At 41.6% G+C, this 17,968-nt stretch overlaps 1 protein-coding gene across 5 annotated transcripts in view; it reads right to left on the reverse strand.

The window, feature by feature from the left end:
• FNDC3A (fibronectin type III domain containing 3A) overlaps positions 1-17,968 on the reverse strand; it is a 3,267,883-nt gene that overhangs the window by 2,119,556 nt on the left and 1,130,359 nt on the right. The window contains exon 1 of one of the 5 annotated variants that reach the window (XM_044073168.1): positions 12,991-13,054. The exons of the other annotated variants lie outside the window; for them this stretch is intronic. Within the exon in view, the coding sequence (XP_043929103.1) occupies positions 12,991-12,997 (7 nt within the window). The 5' untranslated portion in view covers positions 12,998-13,054. Of the gene's footprint in view, positions 1-12,990; positions 13,055-17,968 lie in introns of those variants that run through there. 5 annotated transcript variants of the gene reach the window in all.

Genomic DNA, 17,968 nt, shown 5'->3' on the forward strand with positions numbered 1-17,968 from the left:
CAGTAACTGAAACCTGGTTCAAGGCTCTTGAGAGCACCCCCAGCGCTACCAGGCTATACCTCGTATCATGCTTTTCGGTCCCAAAACCCGGGCCGAACCACAAAGGGAGGGGGGGTGTCCATATTCATCAAGGACACCCACACCTCCAGGTTAGTAGCAACACATGAAGCATTGGAGACCATACAGGTGCAACTAACCATAGGCAAAACTGCTATACAACTGGTAGCATTTTACAGACCACCCTCCCAATCTCAGGAACCCCACTCAGCCTTCCTGAAGACATTGGAGGATATGAATGTATCACAAAATAACATCATACTGAGAGACTTCAACTACCCTAACATAGATTGGGTACATTATTCTAGCCCTAACACCCTAGCTCAAAGGTTCCTGGAATTCATAAATTCAAGTGCCCTGGAACAACTAGTCACCTCTCCCACTAGGGGAGATAATATACTAGACCTGATCATCACAAACATGGGGACAAAATGCTCCACACCGGAGGTATACCCCTCACTAGTGAGATCTGACCACAAACTAATCACCCTGGATATACATATCCCACCTCCACCCCCAGCACAAAAGACCACAGTGAAAAACTTCTCAAAAGCAGACTTCACTCTTCTTAAGACTGGGATGGTATGCTTTAAGCCCACTGGGCCAGTGGATACCACATCCCACAATGCTGAATCCTTCACAAATGCTTTCTATGGACATCTCCAAGAATGCATGGATCATGCAATCCCAAATAAATCCAAGTCCCTCTCCACCAAAGGCAAGCGTCCTGTCTGGTGGACCTCAGCCATTAACAAATTGTATAACAAAAGAAGGAAGCTACTGCACGACAGAGCAAAATCCCATAAAGGGAAGACATCTCTGATAAACATTAGCAGAAAACTATGTTCTCTCACAAAAACATCCAAGGCCAACTTTGAGAGAAAAATCGCTAAGGACACTAAAGATAACCACAAAGCCTTCTTCAGCTATGTCAGAAACCTGGGCGGAAACACTCAGATATGCTCAGAGTTAGTTCACAACAAAAAATACACTGAACCCACAGATATTGCCAACATTCTGCCTGACAGGTTCAGTGCAAATTTCTCCCCTCCCTCACCCCCAAAAGAAGAAATACTTATCCCAGCTGAATGTAATCTCCCTGTCATCTCAGATGTCCAGGTGAGAGCCGCCCTCAGCAAAACTAAAAACACAGCATCAATGGGACCTGACGGTATCCCAGGTTGCGTGCTATGTGAACTCCAAGAGGAGCTAAACCCGCACATAAAAATGCTATTTAACCTTAGCCTTACTACAGGATATGTACCTGAACACTGGCGTACAGCAACAGTGGTCCCACTCCACAAAGGGGGTACCTCTACAGACCCTGGGAACTACTGCCCCATAAGCTTAACCAGCCTGGTCTGCAAAGCTATGGAAAGAATCATTATGGAACTCATAAACAGAGACACTGGGGACCTACAGACACTTGACCCCACCCAGTTCGGCTTTGTAAAGGGCAGATCCTGCCTTTTGAACCTGGTTGACTTTTTCGAAACAGTCAATAGAGCCACTGATGAGGGCAAAGCAGTCCATACAGCCTACCTGGACTTGGCTAAAGCCTTCGACACAATACCCCACTCAGGCATCACATATAAGCTCAACAGCTTAAATGTAAACCCTTATGTCACTAGATGGGTTGCAAACTGGCTCAAGGACAGAACCCATAAAGTTAAAATCGCTGGAGCAATGTCAGACTCAAAGCCAGTCACAAGTGGTGTCCCACAGGGATCTGTCCTGGGACCCCTCTTGTTCAGCATTTATTTCTCAGATGTTAAAGCAAACATGGGAGGGTTGTGGCTGACAAAGTTCACAGATGACTGCAAACTAGGCGCCATAGTCGATACACCAGCGGACACATACATCCTACAAAAAGGCCTCACAGAAACGGACAACTGGTGCCGGAGTCATGGCCTTAAACTAAATGCCAAAAAATGTATAGTCACCCCTTTGGGAAAAACAAAGTACCCACAAATTATCACATAGACAGCAACCCACTGAGTACGGAAAAAGTAATCAGAGACCTAGGGACCCAAGTCGACAGCGACCTCTCATTTGACACCCACGTTGCCAAAGTGGTTAGAAAAACATTCTACCTTGCACACCTTATCATGAAGGGATTCACATCCAGATCCAAGGATGTCATTGTACCCCTATACTCCTCCCTCATCAGACCCATGATTGAGTACAATGCCCCATTTGGTATGTACCTCACCCGGCATTTGCAACAGCTGGAGAGACCACAAAAGTACCTCACCAAGAGGATCAAGGGTCTCCAACATATGTCTTATTCTGCCAGACTAAAGAAACTCCAGCTCTGTTCAGTAGCATACCGCCTGCTCAGAGGTGATCTCTGCCTGACGTACAAGGCCATGTCCAATGAGGAACTGATGGACATGCTCCACCTCAAAAAATCCAAATCCATCAGAACCACGAGAGCTAAAGACTTAAACCTCGGCACAAGTATGAATAGGACATGCTGGAGGAATATATTCATAACCCAGAGGCTTCCCATGCTCTGGAACAAGATCCCAGTTCATGTTAGGCAGAGCCCCTCACTGACTCTCTTCAAGAGAAATCTTGATGAGTGGATGGGAGATCGTAAGTTTACCCCAGGGGTCACATCTGTGTCACTACTAGACAGGGGCACAGTAAACTAATTCTATTATATAAGGGGACCTTTCACTGTGTCACTACTAGACAGAGGCACAGTATTCTAAATTTACTCTGTGCATTTTTGTACCATTTTATGGGGTGGCGAAAGCCACATCACTATGGCTAGGCTTACAAATGCCCCAGGGCAGATAGCCTAGTACTAAACTATGAAACTATAATATGGGAGAGTGCTTCACACCCGCTACTGTAATGTCCTCTCTGGAAAGGTTAGACCACAAAACAGTCTCCTTAGAAGTAAAAATAAAACTTGGAACCCCAGCTAAACCTGTAAAGTTCAGGAACTACTCTAAGTCTAACTTCCTACTATTAAGTGATAACCTGGCAAAATTTTAAGCCCCCCATAAACCATGAGAACACTGCTGCCTACATGGAACTGTTCACAGAAACTCTATACAGGTATGCTAATAGCTGCATCGAAGCAGCTGTACTCGCCAAGAATAAGAACAGAACTAACTCAAAAATAGGCCAGCCTGGTGGAATCATATCATCAGTAGGCTCTATAACAGAAGGAAGAAAATCATGGCAAAAAATCAGGAGTTATAGCATCCAGCTGGATAACAGCACTCGCATCAAACTAAGCAAGCAACTCTGAGGAAAAATAAACCCTACCAAAGTCAAATTTTAAGAAAACTTGGCCTCCCAGGCCAAGGTAATCTGCAAGGCATTATTTAAGTAATGCTTGCAACCTCAAAGGCAATATACAATTGTGTGCAGAGCTCATTGTTAATGGAGCCACCTATACTAAGCCAGAAGATACAGTAAACCTACTGGCAGACAAATTCAGCTCTAACTTTATCCCCCCCCCCAACTTCCCATCAGGAAATGACATTAAATATAACTCCCCCTACTACCACTAGGGAACAGGTTCTAAATGCTCTCCCTAAGGCCAAGAACACTGCATTAATGGGCCCAGACAATATCCCAGGATGCCTTCTAAATAGCATGAAACCTGACCTATCAGGCACTCTGGAATTACTATTTAACCACGGCCTCCAAACAGGATTGGTGCGTAACAAATGGAGAACAACAACATTCTTCCCTCTGAACAAAGGTGGGCCATCTACAGACCCTTGAAACTACGGACATGCAAGTCTCACTAGTCTCCTCATATGCAAAGCCATTTAAAGATATATCATGGAAATGATCACTAATGACACAGGAAACTTCCAGACACTGGACCCAACCCAACTTGGTTTTGTCAAGGGCAGGTCATGCCTACTCAACCTGGTGGACTTCTTTGAGAAGGTCACTAAAGCAATGGATGAGGGCAAAATGGATCACACTGCTTACCTTGACCTGGCCAAGGCATTTGAAACAGTACCCCATTAGGGCATTGTTGACAAACTTAGCAAGTTAGGTATAAACCCTAATGTCACCTGATGGATAGCCAGCTGGCTTACAGACAGACCCAGTAAGTTAGAACTGGGGAGTCCACCTCTGCATAGAAGTCAGTCACAAGTGTAGCCCCATCAGGGATTGGTCATGGGACTGCTCCTGTTTGGCATTTACTTTGCTGAAGTCAAGACCAAGGGTCGAGGGCCTCTGGCTGACCGTACCTGCAGTCAACTGCAAATCAGGAGCAGTCAGAGAATCCTCACTATCCCTGGCTATCACAACCCTGGGAGGACCCTAACAAAGGATATTCCGTAGCACTGCTGAGCCAGAACCTGTTCTGTTCCTAGAGACCATATCAAACTTGTAATGAACAATAAAGGTATGTGGATTAGCCCAGGCTGCAACTACACAAATATCATCCAAGGATGCTCTAGATTAAAAGGCAGAAAAAAACGCTATAGAACTAAATGGGCCCCAGGAGATTTTGCTAAAGATAAACCAAAGGTTACACAATCAGTCAACCACTTGGTCAGTGGAACTTTAGATACTGGTTTGCCTACTCTGGTAGGAAAAAAAGGAAACAACTGGTTACATTTCCTAAAGTCTTTGGTTCTGTGAAGGTAGAAACAAAGCTGTCTATGCACATCTAACATGTGTAACTTACTCTCCTTTGACTGGAAGATTCATGATCTGGCTAATATTTGACTCAGAAGCTACTTTAGGCAAAAAAGAAAGGCAAGTCTGCAATGAAACGCTGTCCATATTAAAAATTAGATAAGGAGGGTTTGAAGACAGAGCCTGGAGTTCAGATACTCTTCTAGCTAATGTAATAGCCACTGGAAAAATGGATTTCCAAGAAAAAAATTGAGGTCAGCTTTGGCAGAATTCTCAAATGGTGATTGAATTAAGGCCTGAAGCATTATAGTTAAATCCCAAGGTGGAGTAGGGTCTTTCAATGGAGGTCTAAGCAGAAAAGCTCCATTAAGAAAGGCCTTGCAAAGTTTAGAAGAAGCTAAGGAAGCATTATTTTCACCCAGGTGAAAATTAGAAATGGCCACCAAATGAATTTTAATAGTCAGGAAACAAGCCCCTTCACTAAAAATTGAAGCTAAAAATTCAAGGACATCTGGGACAGGTGCACAAATCTCTTCCACCTACTCCTGTAGATCTTTCTACTAGAAGCCTTGTGAGAAGATAAAATTTGATGGATGGGGGAGGGGACCCTGGGCTGTCTAGCAATCAGTGGAACTGGAAAAAACATGAGTCAACTTAAGGCCCGATATGGCTGGGTGAGTCATGTCTGTCAGGTGAGACAAGAGGTCTGGAGTTGTATCCAGAATCCAAGATGGATGCAGATGATGAGGCCAGAGAAACAAGAACCAAATCTGATGAGGTCAAAAAGTGCAATGAGGATAACTGTGCTCTTCAACTGGACTGCTTTCTGAAGAAACTTGGGAATTAGAAGTAAGGATGGAAGGGCATAAAGGAGACCGAAGGGCCAATTGTGAACTACAGCATCTCTCTGCGACTCCCAGGTGGAGGGATCAGGGCAAAGAAACTGTTGCAATTGTTGTTGAGGGGAGAAGCAAAAAGATCACAGCATGGCTGGCCCCATTGAAGGAAAATTTGTTTCTGCTACACTGACACTGACAGACCACTTGTAAGACATCAGAGCAGGCTTGCTTAATTTGCCCACACTCATGTTGGATTTCCCCAGACACTGTATTATTAGAAAATGACTGGAAGAGATTGCTCATTGCCATACTCTCATAGCTTCTTGACAAAGAGGCTAAGATTTTGTTCCCTCCATTTGTTGATGTACCAGATTACAGACATGTTGTCTGTCTTGTACAGCAATTGTCCTGGATGGGAGAATATCTTTAAATGCCTGCAATACTAGGAGGACTGCTATCAACTCCAGGACACTGATATGCATCTGGGCCTCTATGGGGGACCACGTACCTTGAACTATCCTTCCCAAGTAGTGCCCTCCCACCAGAGCTGGGAGGTATCCATGGTTGCCGTGGCCTTGGGGAGGGAAAGAACAAAGGGACAGCCTTCATGGAGCTGGTTTGAGTGAATCCACCATAAAAGGTAACTTTTGCATGCTTGAGTTATTGTGATTGACATGGATAACGGATGTAGAATGGACCATTGAGTCGAGATTCCACTGAAGAATTCTCACATGGAACCTGACCAGCGGAATAAGGTTGTTATCTGCTGTCATGGAAGTCAAAGCTTGAAGTATCAGTCAGGCATAGCTGCTGTCATGGAACTCCAAGCCTGAAATATCAGTCAGGCCAGAAGGATGAATTCTGGATCAATTTTTTTGACTTGGGATTGCAGAGGGCTTATTTGATTTAAGGGAAGAGAAGCTATATGACTGACTGTATCCAAACAAGCACCTGTGAACTCCAGACTTTGTCTTGGTATGAGTGATTTGTTGTAATTGACTGATATTTTTTGATGGAAGTATAGCTGGAGCAAGTAATCCCTTGCTTGTATCAGATGATGCCTGGTTGAAGCAGTCAGGATCCAGTCATCTAGACATGGAAAAATCCGGAATCCTAGCAGTCTCAAGTGAGCTGCTAAAACTGCCATGCATTTGGTGAACACCCTGAGGGGTTGTGGTGAGACCAAAAAGTAGTGCTCTGAACTGATAATGTGTAGGTATCTATTGGAGCTCCTGTTCATTTTGATGTAATAGTACACATCCTGAAGATCTATCAAGCACATTCAACTGTCCTTCCACAGAAGAGGCAGAATGGACTGAACAGTGACCATCAGAAACTTTGTATACTGCATGAACTGATTTAATCTGCTGAGATCCAGAAATGGACTCAAGTCCCCTATCTTTTTTTGGCCCCCAGAAGAACCCCAAGTAAGTTCTGAATGCTCTCTGGTCTGGGGAGACCTCTTGGATGACTCTCTTGTGTAGCATATTTTGTATCTCTAGATATGCTGCTTCCCTCTGACTGGGTGGAACATTGTAGATTTTCTTCCAAACTATTGAAGGGGATTGAGGAAATGATACAATATAAACTCTGGATATAATTCTCTGCACCCATGAATCTTTTGTGACAGTTAGCCAGGCTATCTTGTGCAGGGATAGACTACCCCAAACTGCCTCCAGAGGGGAACAGTTGGGCCTCCTTTGAGGAGAACTGATAGGTCCTAGATGAGAAAGAATCTCTAGATCCCTGGTTTTGTGGACCACCTCTGCTGCAAGGGTGGTGACTTCTATTCCAGTTCCCTCCCTCTGCCCCAGAAGGAACCATCTCCGCATGACTCCTGGAAAGAATTCTGGGACTTCTTGAACCACATCCTTCTACCACCTCGCTGGTTTCTAGAGAAGGGCCTATTAGGGGTAGAAAAACATACACCCACAGCAGACAGAGTCTTTTCTTCTTTTCTGCTTGCACCTGTAGTGCGTGTCCTTAAACTTGGGGCCAAAAATAGATGATCCATCAAAGGGCACATTGACAAATGAAGACTTAAATGGTTCTGCAAAGTCACATAAGTGCATCCAAGCAGGTCTTCTAATGGCTATGTCTGAACCTGCCATGGCATGGGAAATCAACTTCATGGACGAATCAGAGACAGATTGGAGGGTGGCCAGCTGCAAGGAAATTCTATTCCCATCCTCAGAGGGCATGGACTGCAAAAGAAATCTGGTAAACCCCTTGATCAAATTTCTTTGTAATCAGGTAAAATGCCAAATAATTCAGCAAGCTAAGTGTGTCCAGTGTCCTAGACACCCTGTTAGGAAGACAGATGGAGGAACTCTGCTCTGCTAGTTCCTTTCCTGTAGCTGCAGCAACAACCATGGCATCAACAAGGACTTCCTTACTCAAATGTGCACAGTCTTTTGCAGGGGCAAGAATCTTAGCCAGTCTCTTAGAAATTGGCTCAACCATGTCTGTCTCCCTCCATGCCTGCTGAGAGACCAGGTCTACAAGCTCTTGGCCAGGGGGTTCACCCAAGAGGTAGATGGGCCAGACCCAAAAGCCTCCAGATACACTAATTCCTCTTGGAAGGGGGTTACTGAAAGACCAAACAACTCTGAGGAGCTCCAGAGTGTCAAAAAAAGAGACATCAGGTGGTGATCTTGGGGACCCCTCCCCTTCATCAAAATCAGTGACCTCAGTGACAGATTCCTGCGGGGAATCTAACTGCCTCCATTTGCATGTTCTCTTACAACTTCCTCAGTGAGGTGTCGTGAGAAAGTATCAGAAGAGATAACAGTGCCATGGTGGACTGGCTGAAGGCTTGGTCGGGCTAGCTGTCTCAGTTGAAGAGACAATCGTGTCTCAGAACACAGAACACAATGAGGTAAAGTTGTCTAATCCGATGGTGGCACAGATGTCTGCTCTTTAGGTACAGAAAAGACTCCCTGTACTACATCAAAAGTAGTGCACCTACGAGGCACAAAAGTCAACAGATCCAAAACTGAACCATCTTGGATCATCAGCCTCTGCATCCCATCAACACTCAACTCGAAGAGGGAGTTGGAACTGAGCTATCTAGTGCTGAGATTCCAAGGGGGAGAGATGGCTCTGAAAGCTTCAGAGTCAATTCCAAGGCCCCAGACCCAGCACCGATGCTTCAGCTCCTGAGAGTCTTCCGGCTCTGAGATGCTCAGTGCCAGTCAACTCAAAAGAACCATTGGAGTCGAAGAAACACTCTTCGTATCCTAAGAGACCCCCAAGAATCTTGGATCCGATGGATCCGAAACAAAAGGATGGATAGTAGAAGGAAAAATCCAAGGGAAAGTGGTCCATGGTTGGCTCTCAAGCCCAGAGGGGATAGGAGCCAAAAGGACCCCCATCTGTATCTGTGTTCTGAGGAACTTGCTCATCACCCTGTCCACATCTACTTTGGAGAGACTTTTGGAGGACCAAAGAAAGGAGGTTGTGGAAGGGGGTCCAGAATACCTTCTGAGTGATTCCTCAAGAAATGGAGAGGGAAGCCTAAATGAAATAGGCTCCAACAGTAAAGGAGGAGTTTGGATCCAAGGAGATTTTGCAGCATGAGAAGTTAGATCTGGTAAATTTGGATCCCATTTTTTTAAGACCTTGGCAGGTGGTTCTGAGAAAGGAGACAAGGTTGAAGTAGGAGGACAGACAGGAGATCTTTTTGGAGTCTCCCTGTCCTTGGCTTGAGGATTGCCTTTGGGTTTATCGGGCTTCTCAGGGGGTTGAACTCCAGCTACCAAAGAAGATGATTTAGAAGGTAAGAGACCCCTTAAAATCAGTTGTTTTTGGGATCAATCAGGACCAGAGAATTGAAACAGGCACAGATACTTCAGTCAATATCCAAGTGAGCCAGGCCCAGACAAACTCATTCCCTGTGGGCATCAAAGTTTGGGATCTCATGTCCACAGGAAATACTGTTAAGCAGAAATTAAACTACTAAGAAAAGTAGAAACCAAGTATCTAACCAACTAACAAGCAAACACTTTTCTCTACAAATAAAGTGAAATGTAAGGGAAATAAGAGAAACTACCAACAATTGTAGTGAAGAGTAGTCTGGGAGTACAAAGGTAGCTATAAAAATTACTTAAGAAAATGACGGTAATTTAGAGCAGCAACCAGCATATAATTAGAGGTAGGAAGAAACAGGTGAAAATATGAAAAAGCTCAAGACTCACGTAAAGCCCATAAGAAAAAAATTCTTAAAGTACATCACACAACTTGAGAGTTTGCAGTCCACATCTGTAACTACTGGCAGCAAATGAGATTTGAAGTATATTAGGCTGGTAGGGCAGTATGGGTAAAGGAAAATGCTTGAGGGTTCTAGGATCATACACATTGGAAGAAGCAACATAGTCAGATCCAAACCCATAACTTGAGGAATGAATGACAAATATCAATATCACATTATCTATTTGCTGATGCGTGGTGTCCAAGGATTTCATTTTGGTTTTGTTGAAACTCATGTTTTGAACTTTTGGATTTTGTTATGCCAGCTTTCAACTTAGATTCATTAAATTAGCCTTATGTAAAGAATTTCATTAAAATTTAAGAAAATTTTCTTTTTGAAAAGAAAATGGAGCCAAACGTGATTTAAATGAAAAACCCATTTAAAATATCATTAAATGTATTTATATTTGTTTACCAGGGTAGTGCACTGATCAATATGAAATTACTTCAACTCCTTTATATAAAGATATGAAGAAAAGCTGTGAAAACAGCAAGTTTTCCTGTCAAAAGATTCAAAATTATGCCTTAGAAGAACAGAATTAACAGCTGCGATTTACTCACAATTATGGCAGTACGAGGCAATGACAGAACTTGACAAAAATGGCCCAGTACAGAAAGTCTGTCCAAAATACATCATAGAATACATAGAAAGGGTTGTAAACCCTTTAGAAAAAAGTCTTACCATAATGTTCCATCTGTGTTGTTGACCTTCTTTCATTCCTTACTGATGGGACAGAGTCCCCAGCTACCTGTAGCCCTGGGTGATCTTCATGAAAGGACATTCCTGAGCACCATGAAGCCAAAAGAAGCTCTACCTCTGGAGGCCAAATCCAACTTGTAATGAAGAATAAAGGTATGAAGTTTGGCCCAAGTCGCAGTTGAGCAAATATCGAGGGAAGCCTTAGCATGGAAAGCTGCTGAAGTTGCCATAGACGTTGTAGAATGTGCTTTCACTCTGTGAGGCAAGGTGATATTGTTCTTGTTGTAGATAAAGGTAATGCAATTTTTCAACCATGATGCCAATTAACTTTTGAGACAGGATGATCTAGTCTTGGTTCAGAAAAGGCCAGAAAAAGTTGGTCTGATTTACGGGTAAATTTAGTTCTGTCCAGGTAGAATCGTATTTGCCTATGAACATCCAGAGAGTGCAGGCAATACTCTACCTTATTAGAACGATTAAGAAAAAATACTGGAAGGTCAACAGACTGGTTGATAGACCGCTCTGACAACACTTTTGGTAAAAAGGAAGAATTAGTTCTCAGTGATGTCCTATCCTTATGGAATATAAGATAGGGATGTTTGATGCATAAGACGAAGTTCTGACAAGCGTTTGGCCGATGTGACTGCAATCAGAAACAAAGTTTTCCACGAGAGATATTTTAAATCACATGAAGACGCAGGTTCAAAGGGGGCAGATGTTAGGGCTTGCAAAGCCAAATCCCAAGTTTTAGAGTGTCTATGTGACATGAGCGAAGAATCCTGAAAACCAATGTGGAAATTTGAAATGTCAGCTAAATGCACACGAATAGTAGAGGCAGACACCCCAGAGGGGAAAAGATGTGATAAGTAATCCAAATCCACCGAAACTGGGGCTGACAAGGGGTCTATTGTTTATTCGCTGCTCATAGAGAAAACCTTTTCCATTTACTGAGATAGATTAGTCTGGTGGACGATTTATGAGACGCGATAAGAATATTGCGCACTGGGGACAAGAGGTTTTCCTGCCTCGCAATCATTGGAAATGGAGAAACCAAGCTGTCAGTTTCAGGGTTGTTAGATTGCGGTGAGTCAGAACCTGCAGATGGGAGATAAACATTGGTGATGGACTGAGGATCCACGGTCGATCTAGCAGGTGAGGCCAGAGTAAGGGGAACCAGACTTGTCAAGGCCAATATGGAGCAATGAGGATCACTTTGCTTTTCAACTGCTGTGCTTTCTTCAGAAAATAGGAGATGAGGGGGAGAGAAGGATATGCATAAAGTAGACCTGAGGGCCAAGCGTGGACTAGAGCATCTCTCGGTGACTGTTCCCGAGGGGCGATCAAGGCAAAATAGTTGCTGCACTTGTAGTTGATTAGGGAGGTGAATAGGTCACAGCAAGGCTGGCCCCAGTGGTTGAAAACTTTTGCCGCTATCACAGGGTTGAGGGACCACTCGTGAGGTTGTAGGATGTACCTGCTTAACTTGTCTGCTACCACGTTGGAGCTCCCAGGAATGTGCATTGCAACTAGAAAACGGTTGGAAGCTATCACCCATTGCCATATTCTTAAGGCCTCTCAGTATAAAGGATAAGATCTATGCCCCCTTGCTTGTTGATGTACCACACCACTGACATGTTGTCTGAATGGACTGCAATAGTCCCTGACAGAAGGATAGAATGGAATGCTTGCAACGCTAGTAGCACCACCCTCAGTTCTAGGACACTGACATGCAAAATCTGTCTCCAACCAGGTGCCTTGGACAGAGTTTCCCTGACACAGCCCCCACCCCATCAAATGATCAGAGTCAGATAATACAAAAAAAAATACAGGGAATTATTTTTTTCATGGAAGGATGGTAGAAGTTTGCAAAAGTCTTCATGAAGAGGTGTAAGTATTAAAATATTCTGTCAGACATAATTAAGAAAATATATCCATAAGATGAAAGGAAAAAAATACTGTTGGATAAGATCCCCCACTTAAAAAAATAATGGGTAGATTAGAGGAGTCGGTCCTTACCAAACATCAAAATCTATGCTACTTATGCTTCTGCAAGAACTCTCTGCAATGAAAAACACATATGCACCCATTCACATGCGTGCTCAAGTAGAAATGCACACACCAGGCAGAGAAACACTAAGTCTTTTATGTAAACTTACATCCATATGTATATAAAAACAGCTGATGCACTTAAAAATACAGGCATTTTCAATGCGTTCTACAAAAGTCTGCATGCTGCTCATAAAACACAATGCAGTAAAACATTTAAAATTATTAATATGAAAAGTTGTGTCCTCAGCCTGCGTTCAAAAAGTTCTACTAAATTTATTTTCTGCACTCATTTCTGATACAGAGCTAACATATTATACTCATCTTTCAATGTCTACCTTCTACGTCACAGGAAAAAAGGAACAATGCAGTTCTGACTGCCAGATCAACAACATGTTTCGCGAACATACAAGTGCAGAAAAAAAGCTGTTCTACTTTCTTCAAGCATTGTTTGCATTCACTTCATTAAAGTCTTACCACTCATGCTTTCCTACTACAAGCTGACACCAAAAGAAAATCCAAACAAGACCAGGAATACCAAGGCAGCCTGAAATACAGAGCTGCTTTGCTTTTACAACGTGGCTTTAGGAAAGCTTATCAGACTAAGACACAGGGCAGTAGGGTTAGCACATCATGTGACTTCCAGTAACACTTCAGGCTTCATTACAAATGGTGGGCTGAATGAATGTAATTAGATGCAATTTGCTTACCTCCCCAAAACAGATAATTTTTCTGATAAACTCACTTCTGAAAATTTGAGAGAGTTGTATATAAAACATATAAACTACAAAAAATGCCTATTTTTTCAAAGAATATTTCCCTGCATACACATAAGATCAAAGTCAGCAAGTGCTTTATTTTTCAGAATGATTATTCTAGCACAAAAGCAACAGCTTAAATACAGGTTAAATGATGCACAAGATGGAAAAGTACTACTTACTTAAAATGTACATCTGTCATCTACATAAGTAGGTAATGACACTGCACAGCTATTTGATGCTGTATTCTTTTAAATGAACTTAGCATAACTAATGGCTAGTGCTATCAATCTAGTTCACTAGGGTTGTACCACTGCCTACATTTACTACTTCCAAATAATTTCACAAATGAAGCAAGAAACATGTCAAACAGGTAGCATGAAGGCAGCATTCTGCAACCCAGTATTAAACTTTTTAATTCTAAAATAAATCTATATTAACAGCCATACCAGTCTATCGTCCCGGATTCGGACTCATATTTTTGCCCTGTCCCCAGTAAATGTTTTTATTTTCTAGTAATTCACTGAAGATTATAAATCAGTGAATAATGCCAGACATTAGGTTCATACTTTTGTTCAGAAAATGGATGCAGATGCAAAGCATATTCTATTAACTTTATCAAATGAATTAAGAGCAATAAAAACCATTCTAGATTCTGGGCCTTTATCCTCCCTTATTTTGGCTTTGCCTAGAATTCTTCAGCAAAAAGTTGAGAGGTATGTTAAAAGTTAATTAAAAAAAGAAACATTTTTCAATATTTGTACACTGCCAGCATGGGAAATATATTTTTCTTGAAAATTACTGCAACAGTGTATTTTTTGGTTTGGGGGTATGTTTACTAGGTTGTATCAATCTTAAGTGAGAAGGACTGGTGATTCGACTCAAAGGAATCCCAATATATGCGACCAGGAAATCCTTGGAAAAGGATGAGAAAAGGTACTTTTCTTTAGTATATAGCATAGAGTATAGGATACCTGTCAGAGGTCTTTAACATTCTATAGGCATGACAAATTATTTTCAATTACATTTGCCTAAGAACGTAATTAAATTAAAAAAAGTGAAATAAAATTATCAGTTTTCTAGTAAAACTTCTAGCATTGTTACTTCAGCATAGTACACATTTTAGTATTGTAAATGCACTTTTTCATCAAATGTATTGTAATTTTAAACAAACGTCACTTACTGGGGCCTTTCTCACCAGGCATCTGCAGAAAATGGGGCTTCCCCAGTCGGACTTTCCTGGTAAACAATTAAATAAATAACCTGAGGTGTCCCAAGCATACCCAAAATACTGGAGGCTACCAAACAATACATGTTACACTGATCCAGACTAATATTTTTGACTAGATTTTTGAATGTCCTTAAACAGCTACTAATGAAACACTACAATTTTTAAAATAACTGCTAATTAATGCAGAGCACAGCAATGGTGAACTGTTACACTCCTCAGGTCTCCCCTACAAAAGATTCTACTCAACAATCAGGAAGAAGTTTACACACCTAAAACGCCCCCTCTTATCCCTCGTGAGAAGCTAATAACACTGTTACTGATAAAGAACTGAATGACTGGTTCTAGCTTTTCTAAGCCACTTCTAGAGAATCATAGGTTGTGCCTCTTTTGTATGTACTGTACCTGGAAAATAAACTTTCTTTACATTCTATACTTCATAATTACATTCTGATGCAAACCAAAGGGGAAACTTACAAGCCTGCTATTTTACCTATGTTCCCCCACCAGCTGACCATAACTTGTTAGGTACAGAATACACTATGAAAGCACTAAACAAAACAACAATAATTAACTGTGTCAGCCAGTACTCTCCATACATGCACTACAGTAGTTCTTTGAAGACCAGATTTGCAAATACTCTTTGTGCCGAAACACATGGAACTGAAAAATTCTCTCGTTCTCATATGCTGAATATGTTTCTCAATTGAGGATTACTTTCTCCAACATGCAGTGACCTCAGAGCTTCATTTTTATTATTTTAACTGGTCATTCCTTAAGAAATAAGCTTACTTATAACATAAGTAGCTAATTAAAGGTCTAAGATTGCTCCTAAATGCAGGGGGCACTGCCCTGTACAAGAACACAAATGTTTTACAGTTCTGCTGATGCGAAAATGTAGACCTTGTAAAATGGCAGCAAATCAGAAGATGAGAATCTGCTGATAAGAAGTCATGGAACCTATGCAAGCATATTTCTTGTAACAAAACGCAAGCAACAATAAATTCAGTTCTAACTATACTGGGCCAAATCTTTTACATGACTGCATGAAAATTGCTCAGTGGACAGCCTGTCATTTCAAAGTTTATTTGAAGAAGTATTTTTGCAGGAGGAAAGGGTTCTCCATCTTCTCTGAGGTTGTGCAACTTCGGAGATGGTGTATATAACATAGGAGTGTGGGAAAGCACGGGCAATGTAAGCACAGTTGTGTAAGTTACATTTACCCATAATAATAGAGATTTTACTTCTTCACTACTGCAGCAGCTTATGGGGTGTCCCCTGCAAAGGATACAGCATCTGGTCAGCTTCCCAAAGCATTAATCCCCTCCCATGCAGCCACACTAACTGCTCATAGACTAATCCCTTTGGGAGGAAACTATAAAGGCAATCAGACTGACTAGAAATCATCAGCACTTTTTTGTCCCTATGAGTATAAAAAAGGGAAGTTCAGCCTGAACTAAACAACCAAGTTATAACTCACACAAGCTACATATAATGTGGGGGGTGGGGGGTGGTACGGCTACTGCAGCAGTGAAGAATATGAACATCTATGGTTACAGTCATTGCAACTTACACAGCTGAACTGTGTTTAGCATTCTCATGGGTAGATTACCATAGTTTACTCAACTTGGGAAGAGGAAGGATAAGGGTCTGGGAGCCCCTGAAGAATGGCCCTTCCAAAGCCTACTCTGGACCTAGAAAAGGAATCCAGTTTGTAGTACTTTGCAAAAGTATGGACAGGGGACAAAGTTGCTTCTAGAGTCCAGTCCTTTCCAATATGATACAGAAGAAGCCAAGGCCCCAGAACAGTGGGCCATAACCCTGCCTGGAATAGTTTTGCCATGGTGGAAGTAAGAAAACACAATAGCCACGGACAACCACCTAGAAATAGCCTGTTTTGACAAGGGTTGGGCCTTTTTAGCCCCAGAGTAAAAAAACAAATAGCTGGTTAGCTTTCCTGAAGGACTTGGTTTGTCAAGGTAATTTACTCGAGTTGCCTATATACAGTCAATGTATGCAGAATCCTTCTTCCCTTGTTTGTAGGGTACTGACAGAAAACTGGGAGACTGGTGGCTCGATTCAAGGTGAACTCCAACACATCCTTAGGCATGAAAGAAAGGTTAGTCCTGCAGAGTGACCCTATTCTCTATGGAAAAAAGAACAGATAGGGTTCTCCCACCATCAGGGCTTGCAACTCATATTCACATTATAGACATCAGAGTAACAATACAGACAATTTTCCAAGTAGTTAACCTCAAATCAGCCAAAGAATTAGATTCAAAAAGTGACAAGGTCAGATTTTCAAGCATAAAACAGATCCCACAATGTCCCAAACATGTCCCATATGCAACATAAACTGTTTTACCACAAACATGAAAGAAAGAGGAGGGTCCATAGGCCAACAAGTTGAAATGTCCGCTAAATGAACTTTGACAGAAGCAAAGGAAAGGCCAAATATTAGTAACTCACACAAATTTTTAAGTAACAAGGGTGCAAACTCCTTGATGGCATCCTAAATACTGGCTAGGCACCAACCAGAAAATCTTTTCCATTTGACAACTTTCTAGTAGCAAGCTTTCTTACCTCCTTTAATACCTTCTGCACATCCTGGTGAAAAGGTATCAAAACTGAATCAACCAAAAAAAAGAATCATCCAGGCAAACAACTGCAGTTGCTTGATATCAAGGTATATCAAACACCCCTTGTTCTGTGCGAGTAGATCCAGTCTATGAGGAAGCTTATGATAACTGGCCTTGGCCAACTCCGAATGAGGGAAGAAACTGTACTGCCTAGGCCAAAAGATTTTATATTATTCAATGGCAGTAAAGAACAAGCTCAACATTTAGTTGATTATTTTAATCAGAGTACAGATTTCCTGGAATTCACATATAATTTTGATGAAAATCAAATTTAATTTTTTGATGTATTACTGGTTAAGAATAATATAGATAAAAAGTATGAAGCAAAAATATATAGTAAACCCTCCTATTCAAATACATTCTTACATTTCTCAAGCACTCACCCTTACCACCAAAAGAAATCGGTGGTAAAGGGACAGTTAGTGAGAGCGGCAAGAATGGTTTCAAAAGAGGAGGACTTCTATAATGAATGCCAGTTATTAAAACAAATGTTTATTAAAAGAGCATACCCAAATAGTTTTTGGATGATAATATAAATGAAGTAACTATAAAAAGATTGAATTGTATGTATAGACCCATACTTGGTAAGGATAGGTCTGAAAATGAATTTCTAATAGAGAATTCTAGTAGTCATGGATGTGAATCTCCAGTTGTAACACCTATGGTTAGAACTAAAACAAATTTCCCTTCAACTTTTGCTTCCAGTTTTGTGTTAACATTCAATGTAGATTATTATATAAGGAACATTGTATGTAAGAATTGGAATATCCTTACGGAAGATAAAGAATTAGTGGTAAAACTTGGCATTACACCGAAATTTACTACTAGAA

The sequence above is a fragment of the Protopterus annectens genome, chromosome 5.part1 (assembly GCF_019279795.1).
Source record: "Protopterus annectens isolate FY-2018-M chromosome 5.part1, PAN1.0, whole genome shotgun sequence".
Taxonomy (NCBI): Eukaryota; Metazoa; Chordata; order Ceratodontiformes; family Protopteridae; genus Protopterus; species Protopterus annectens.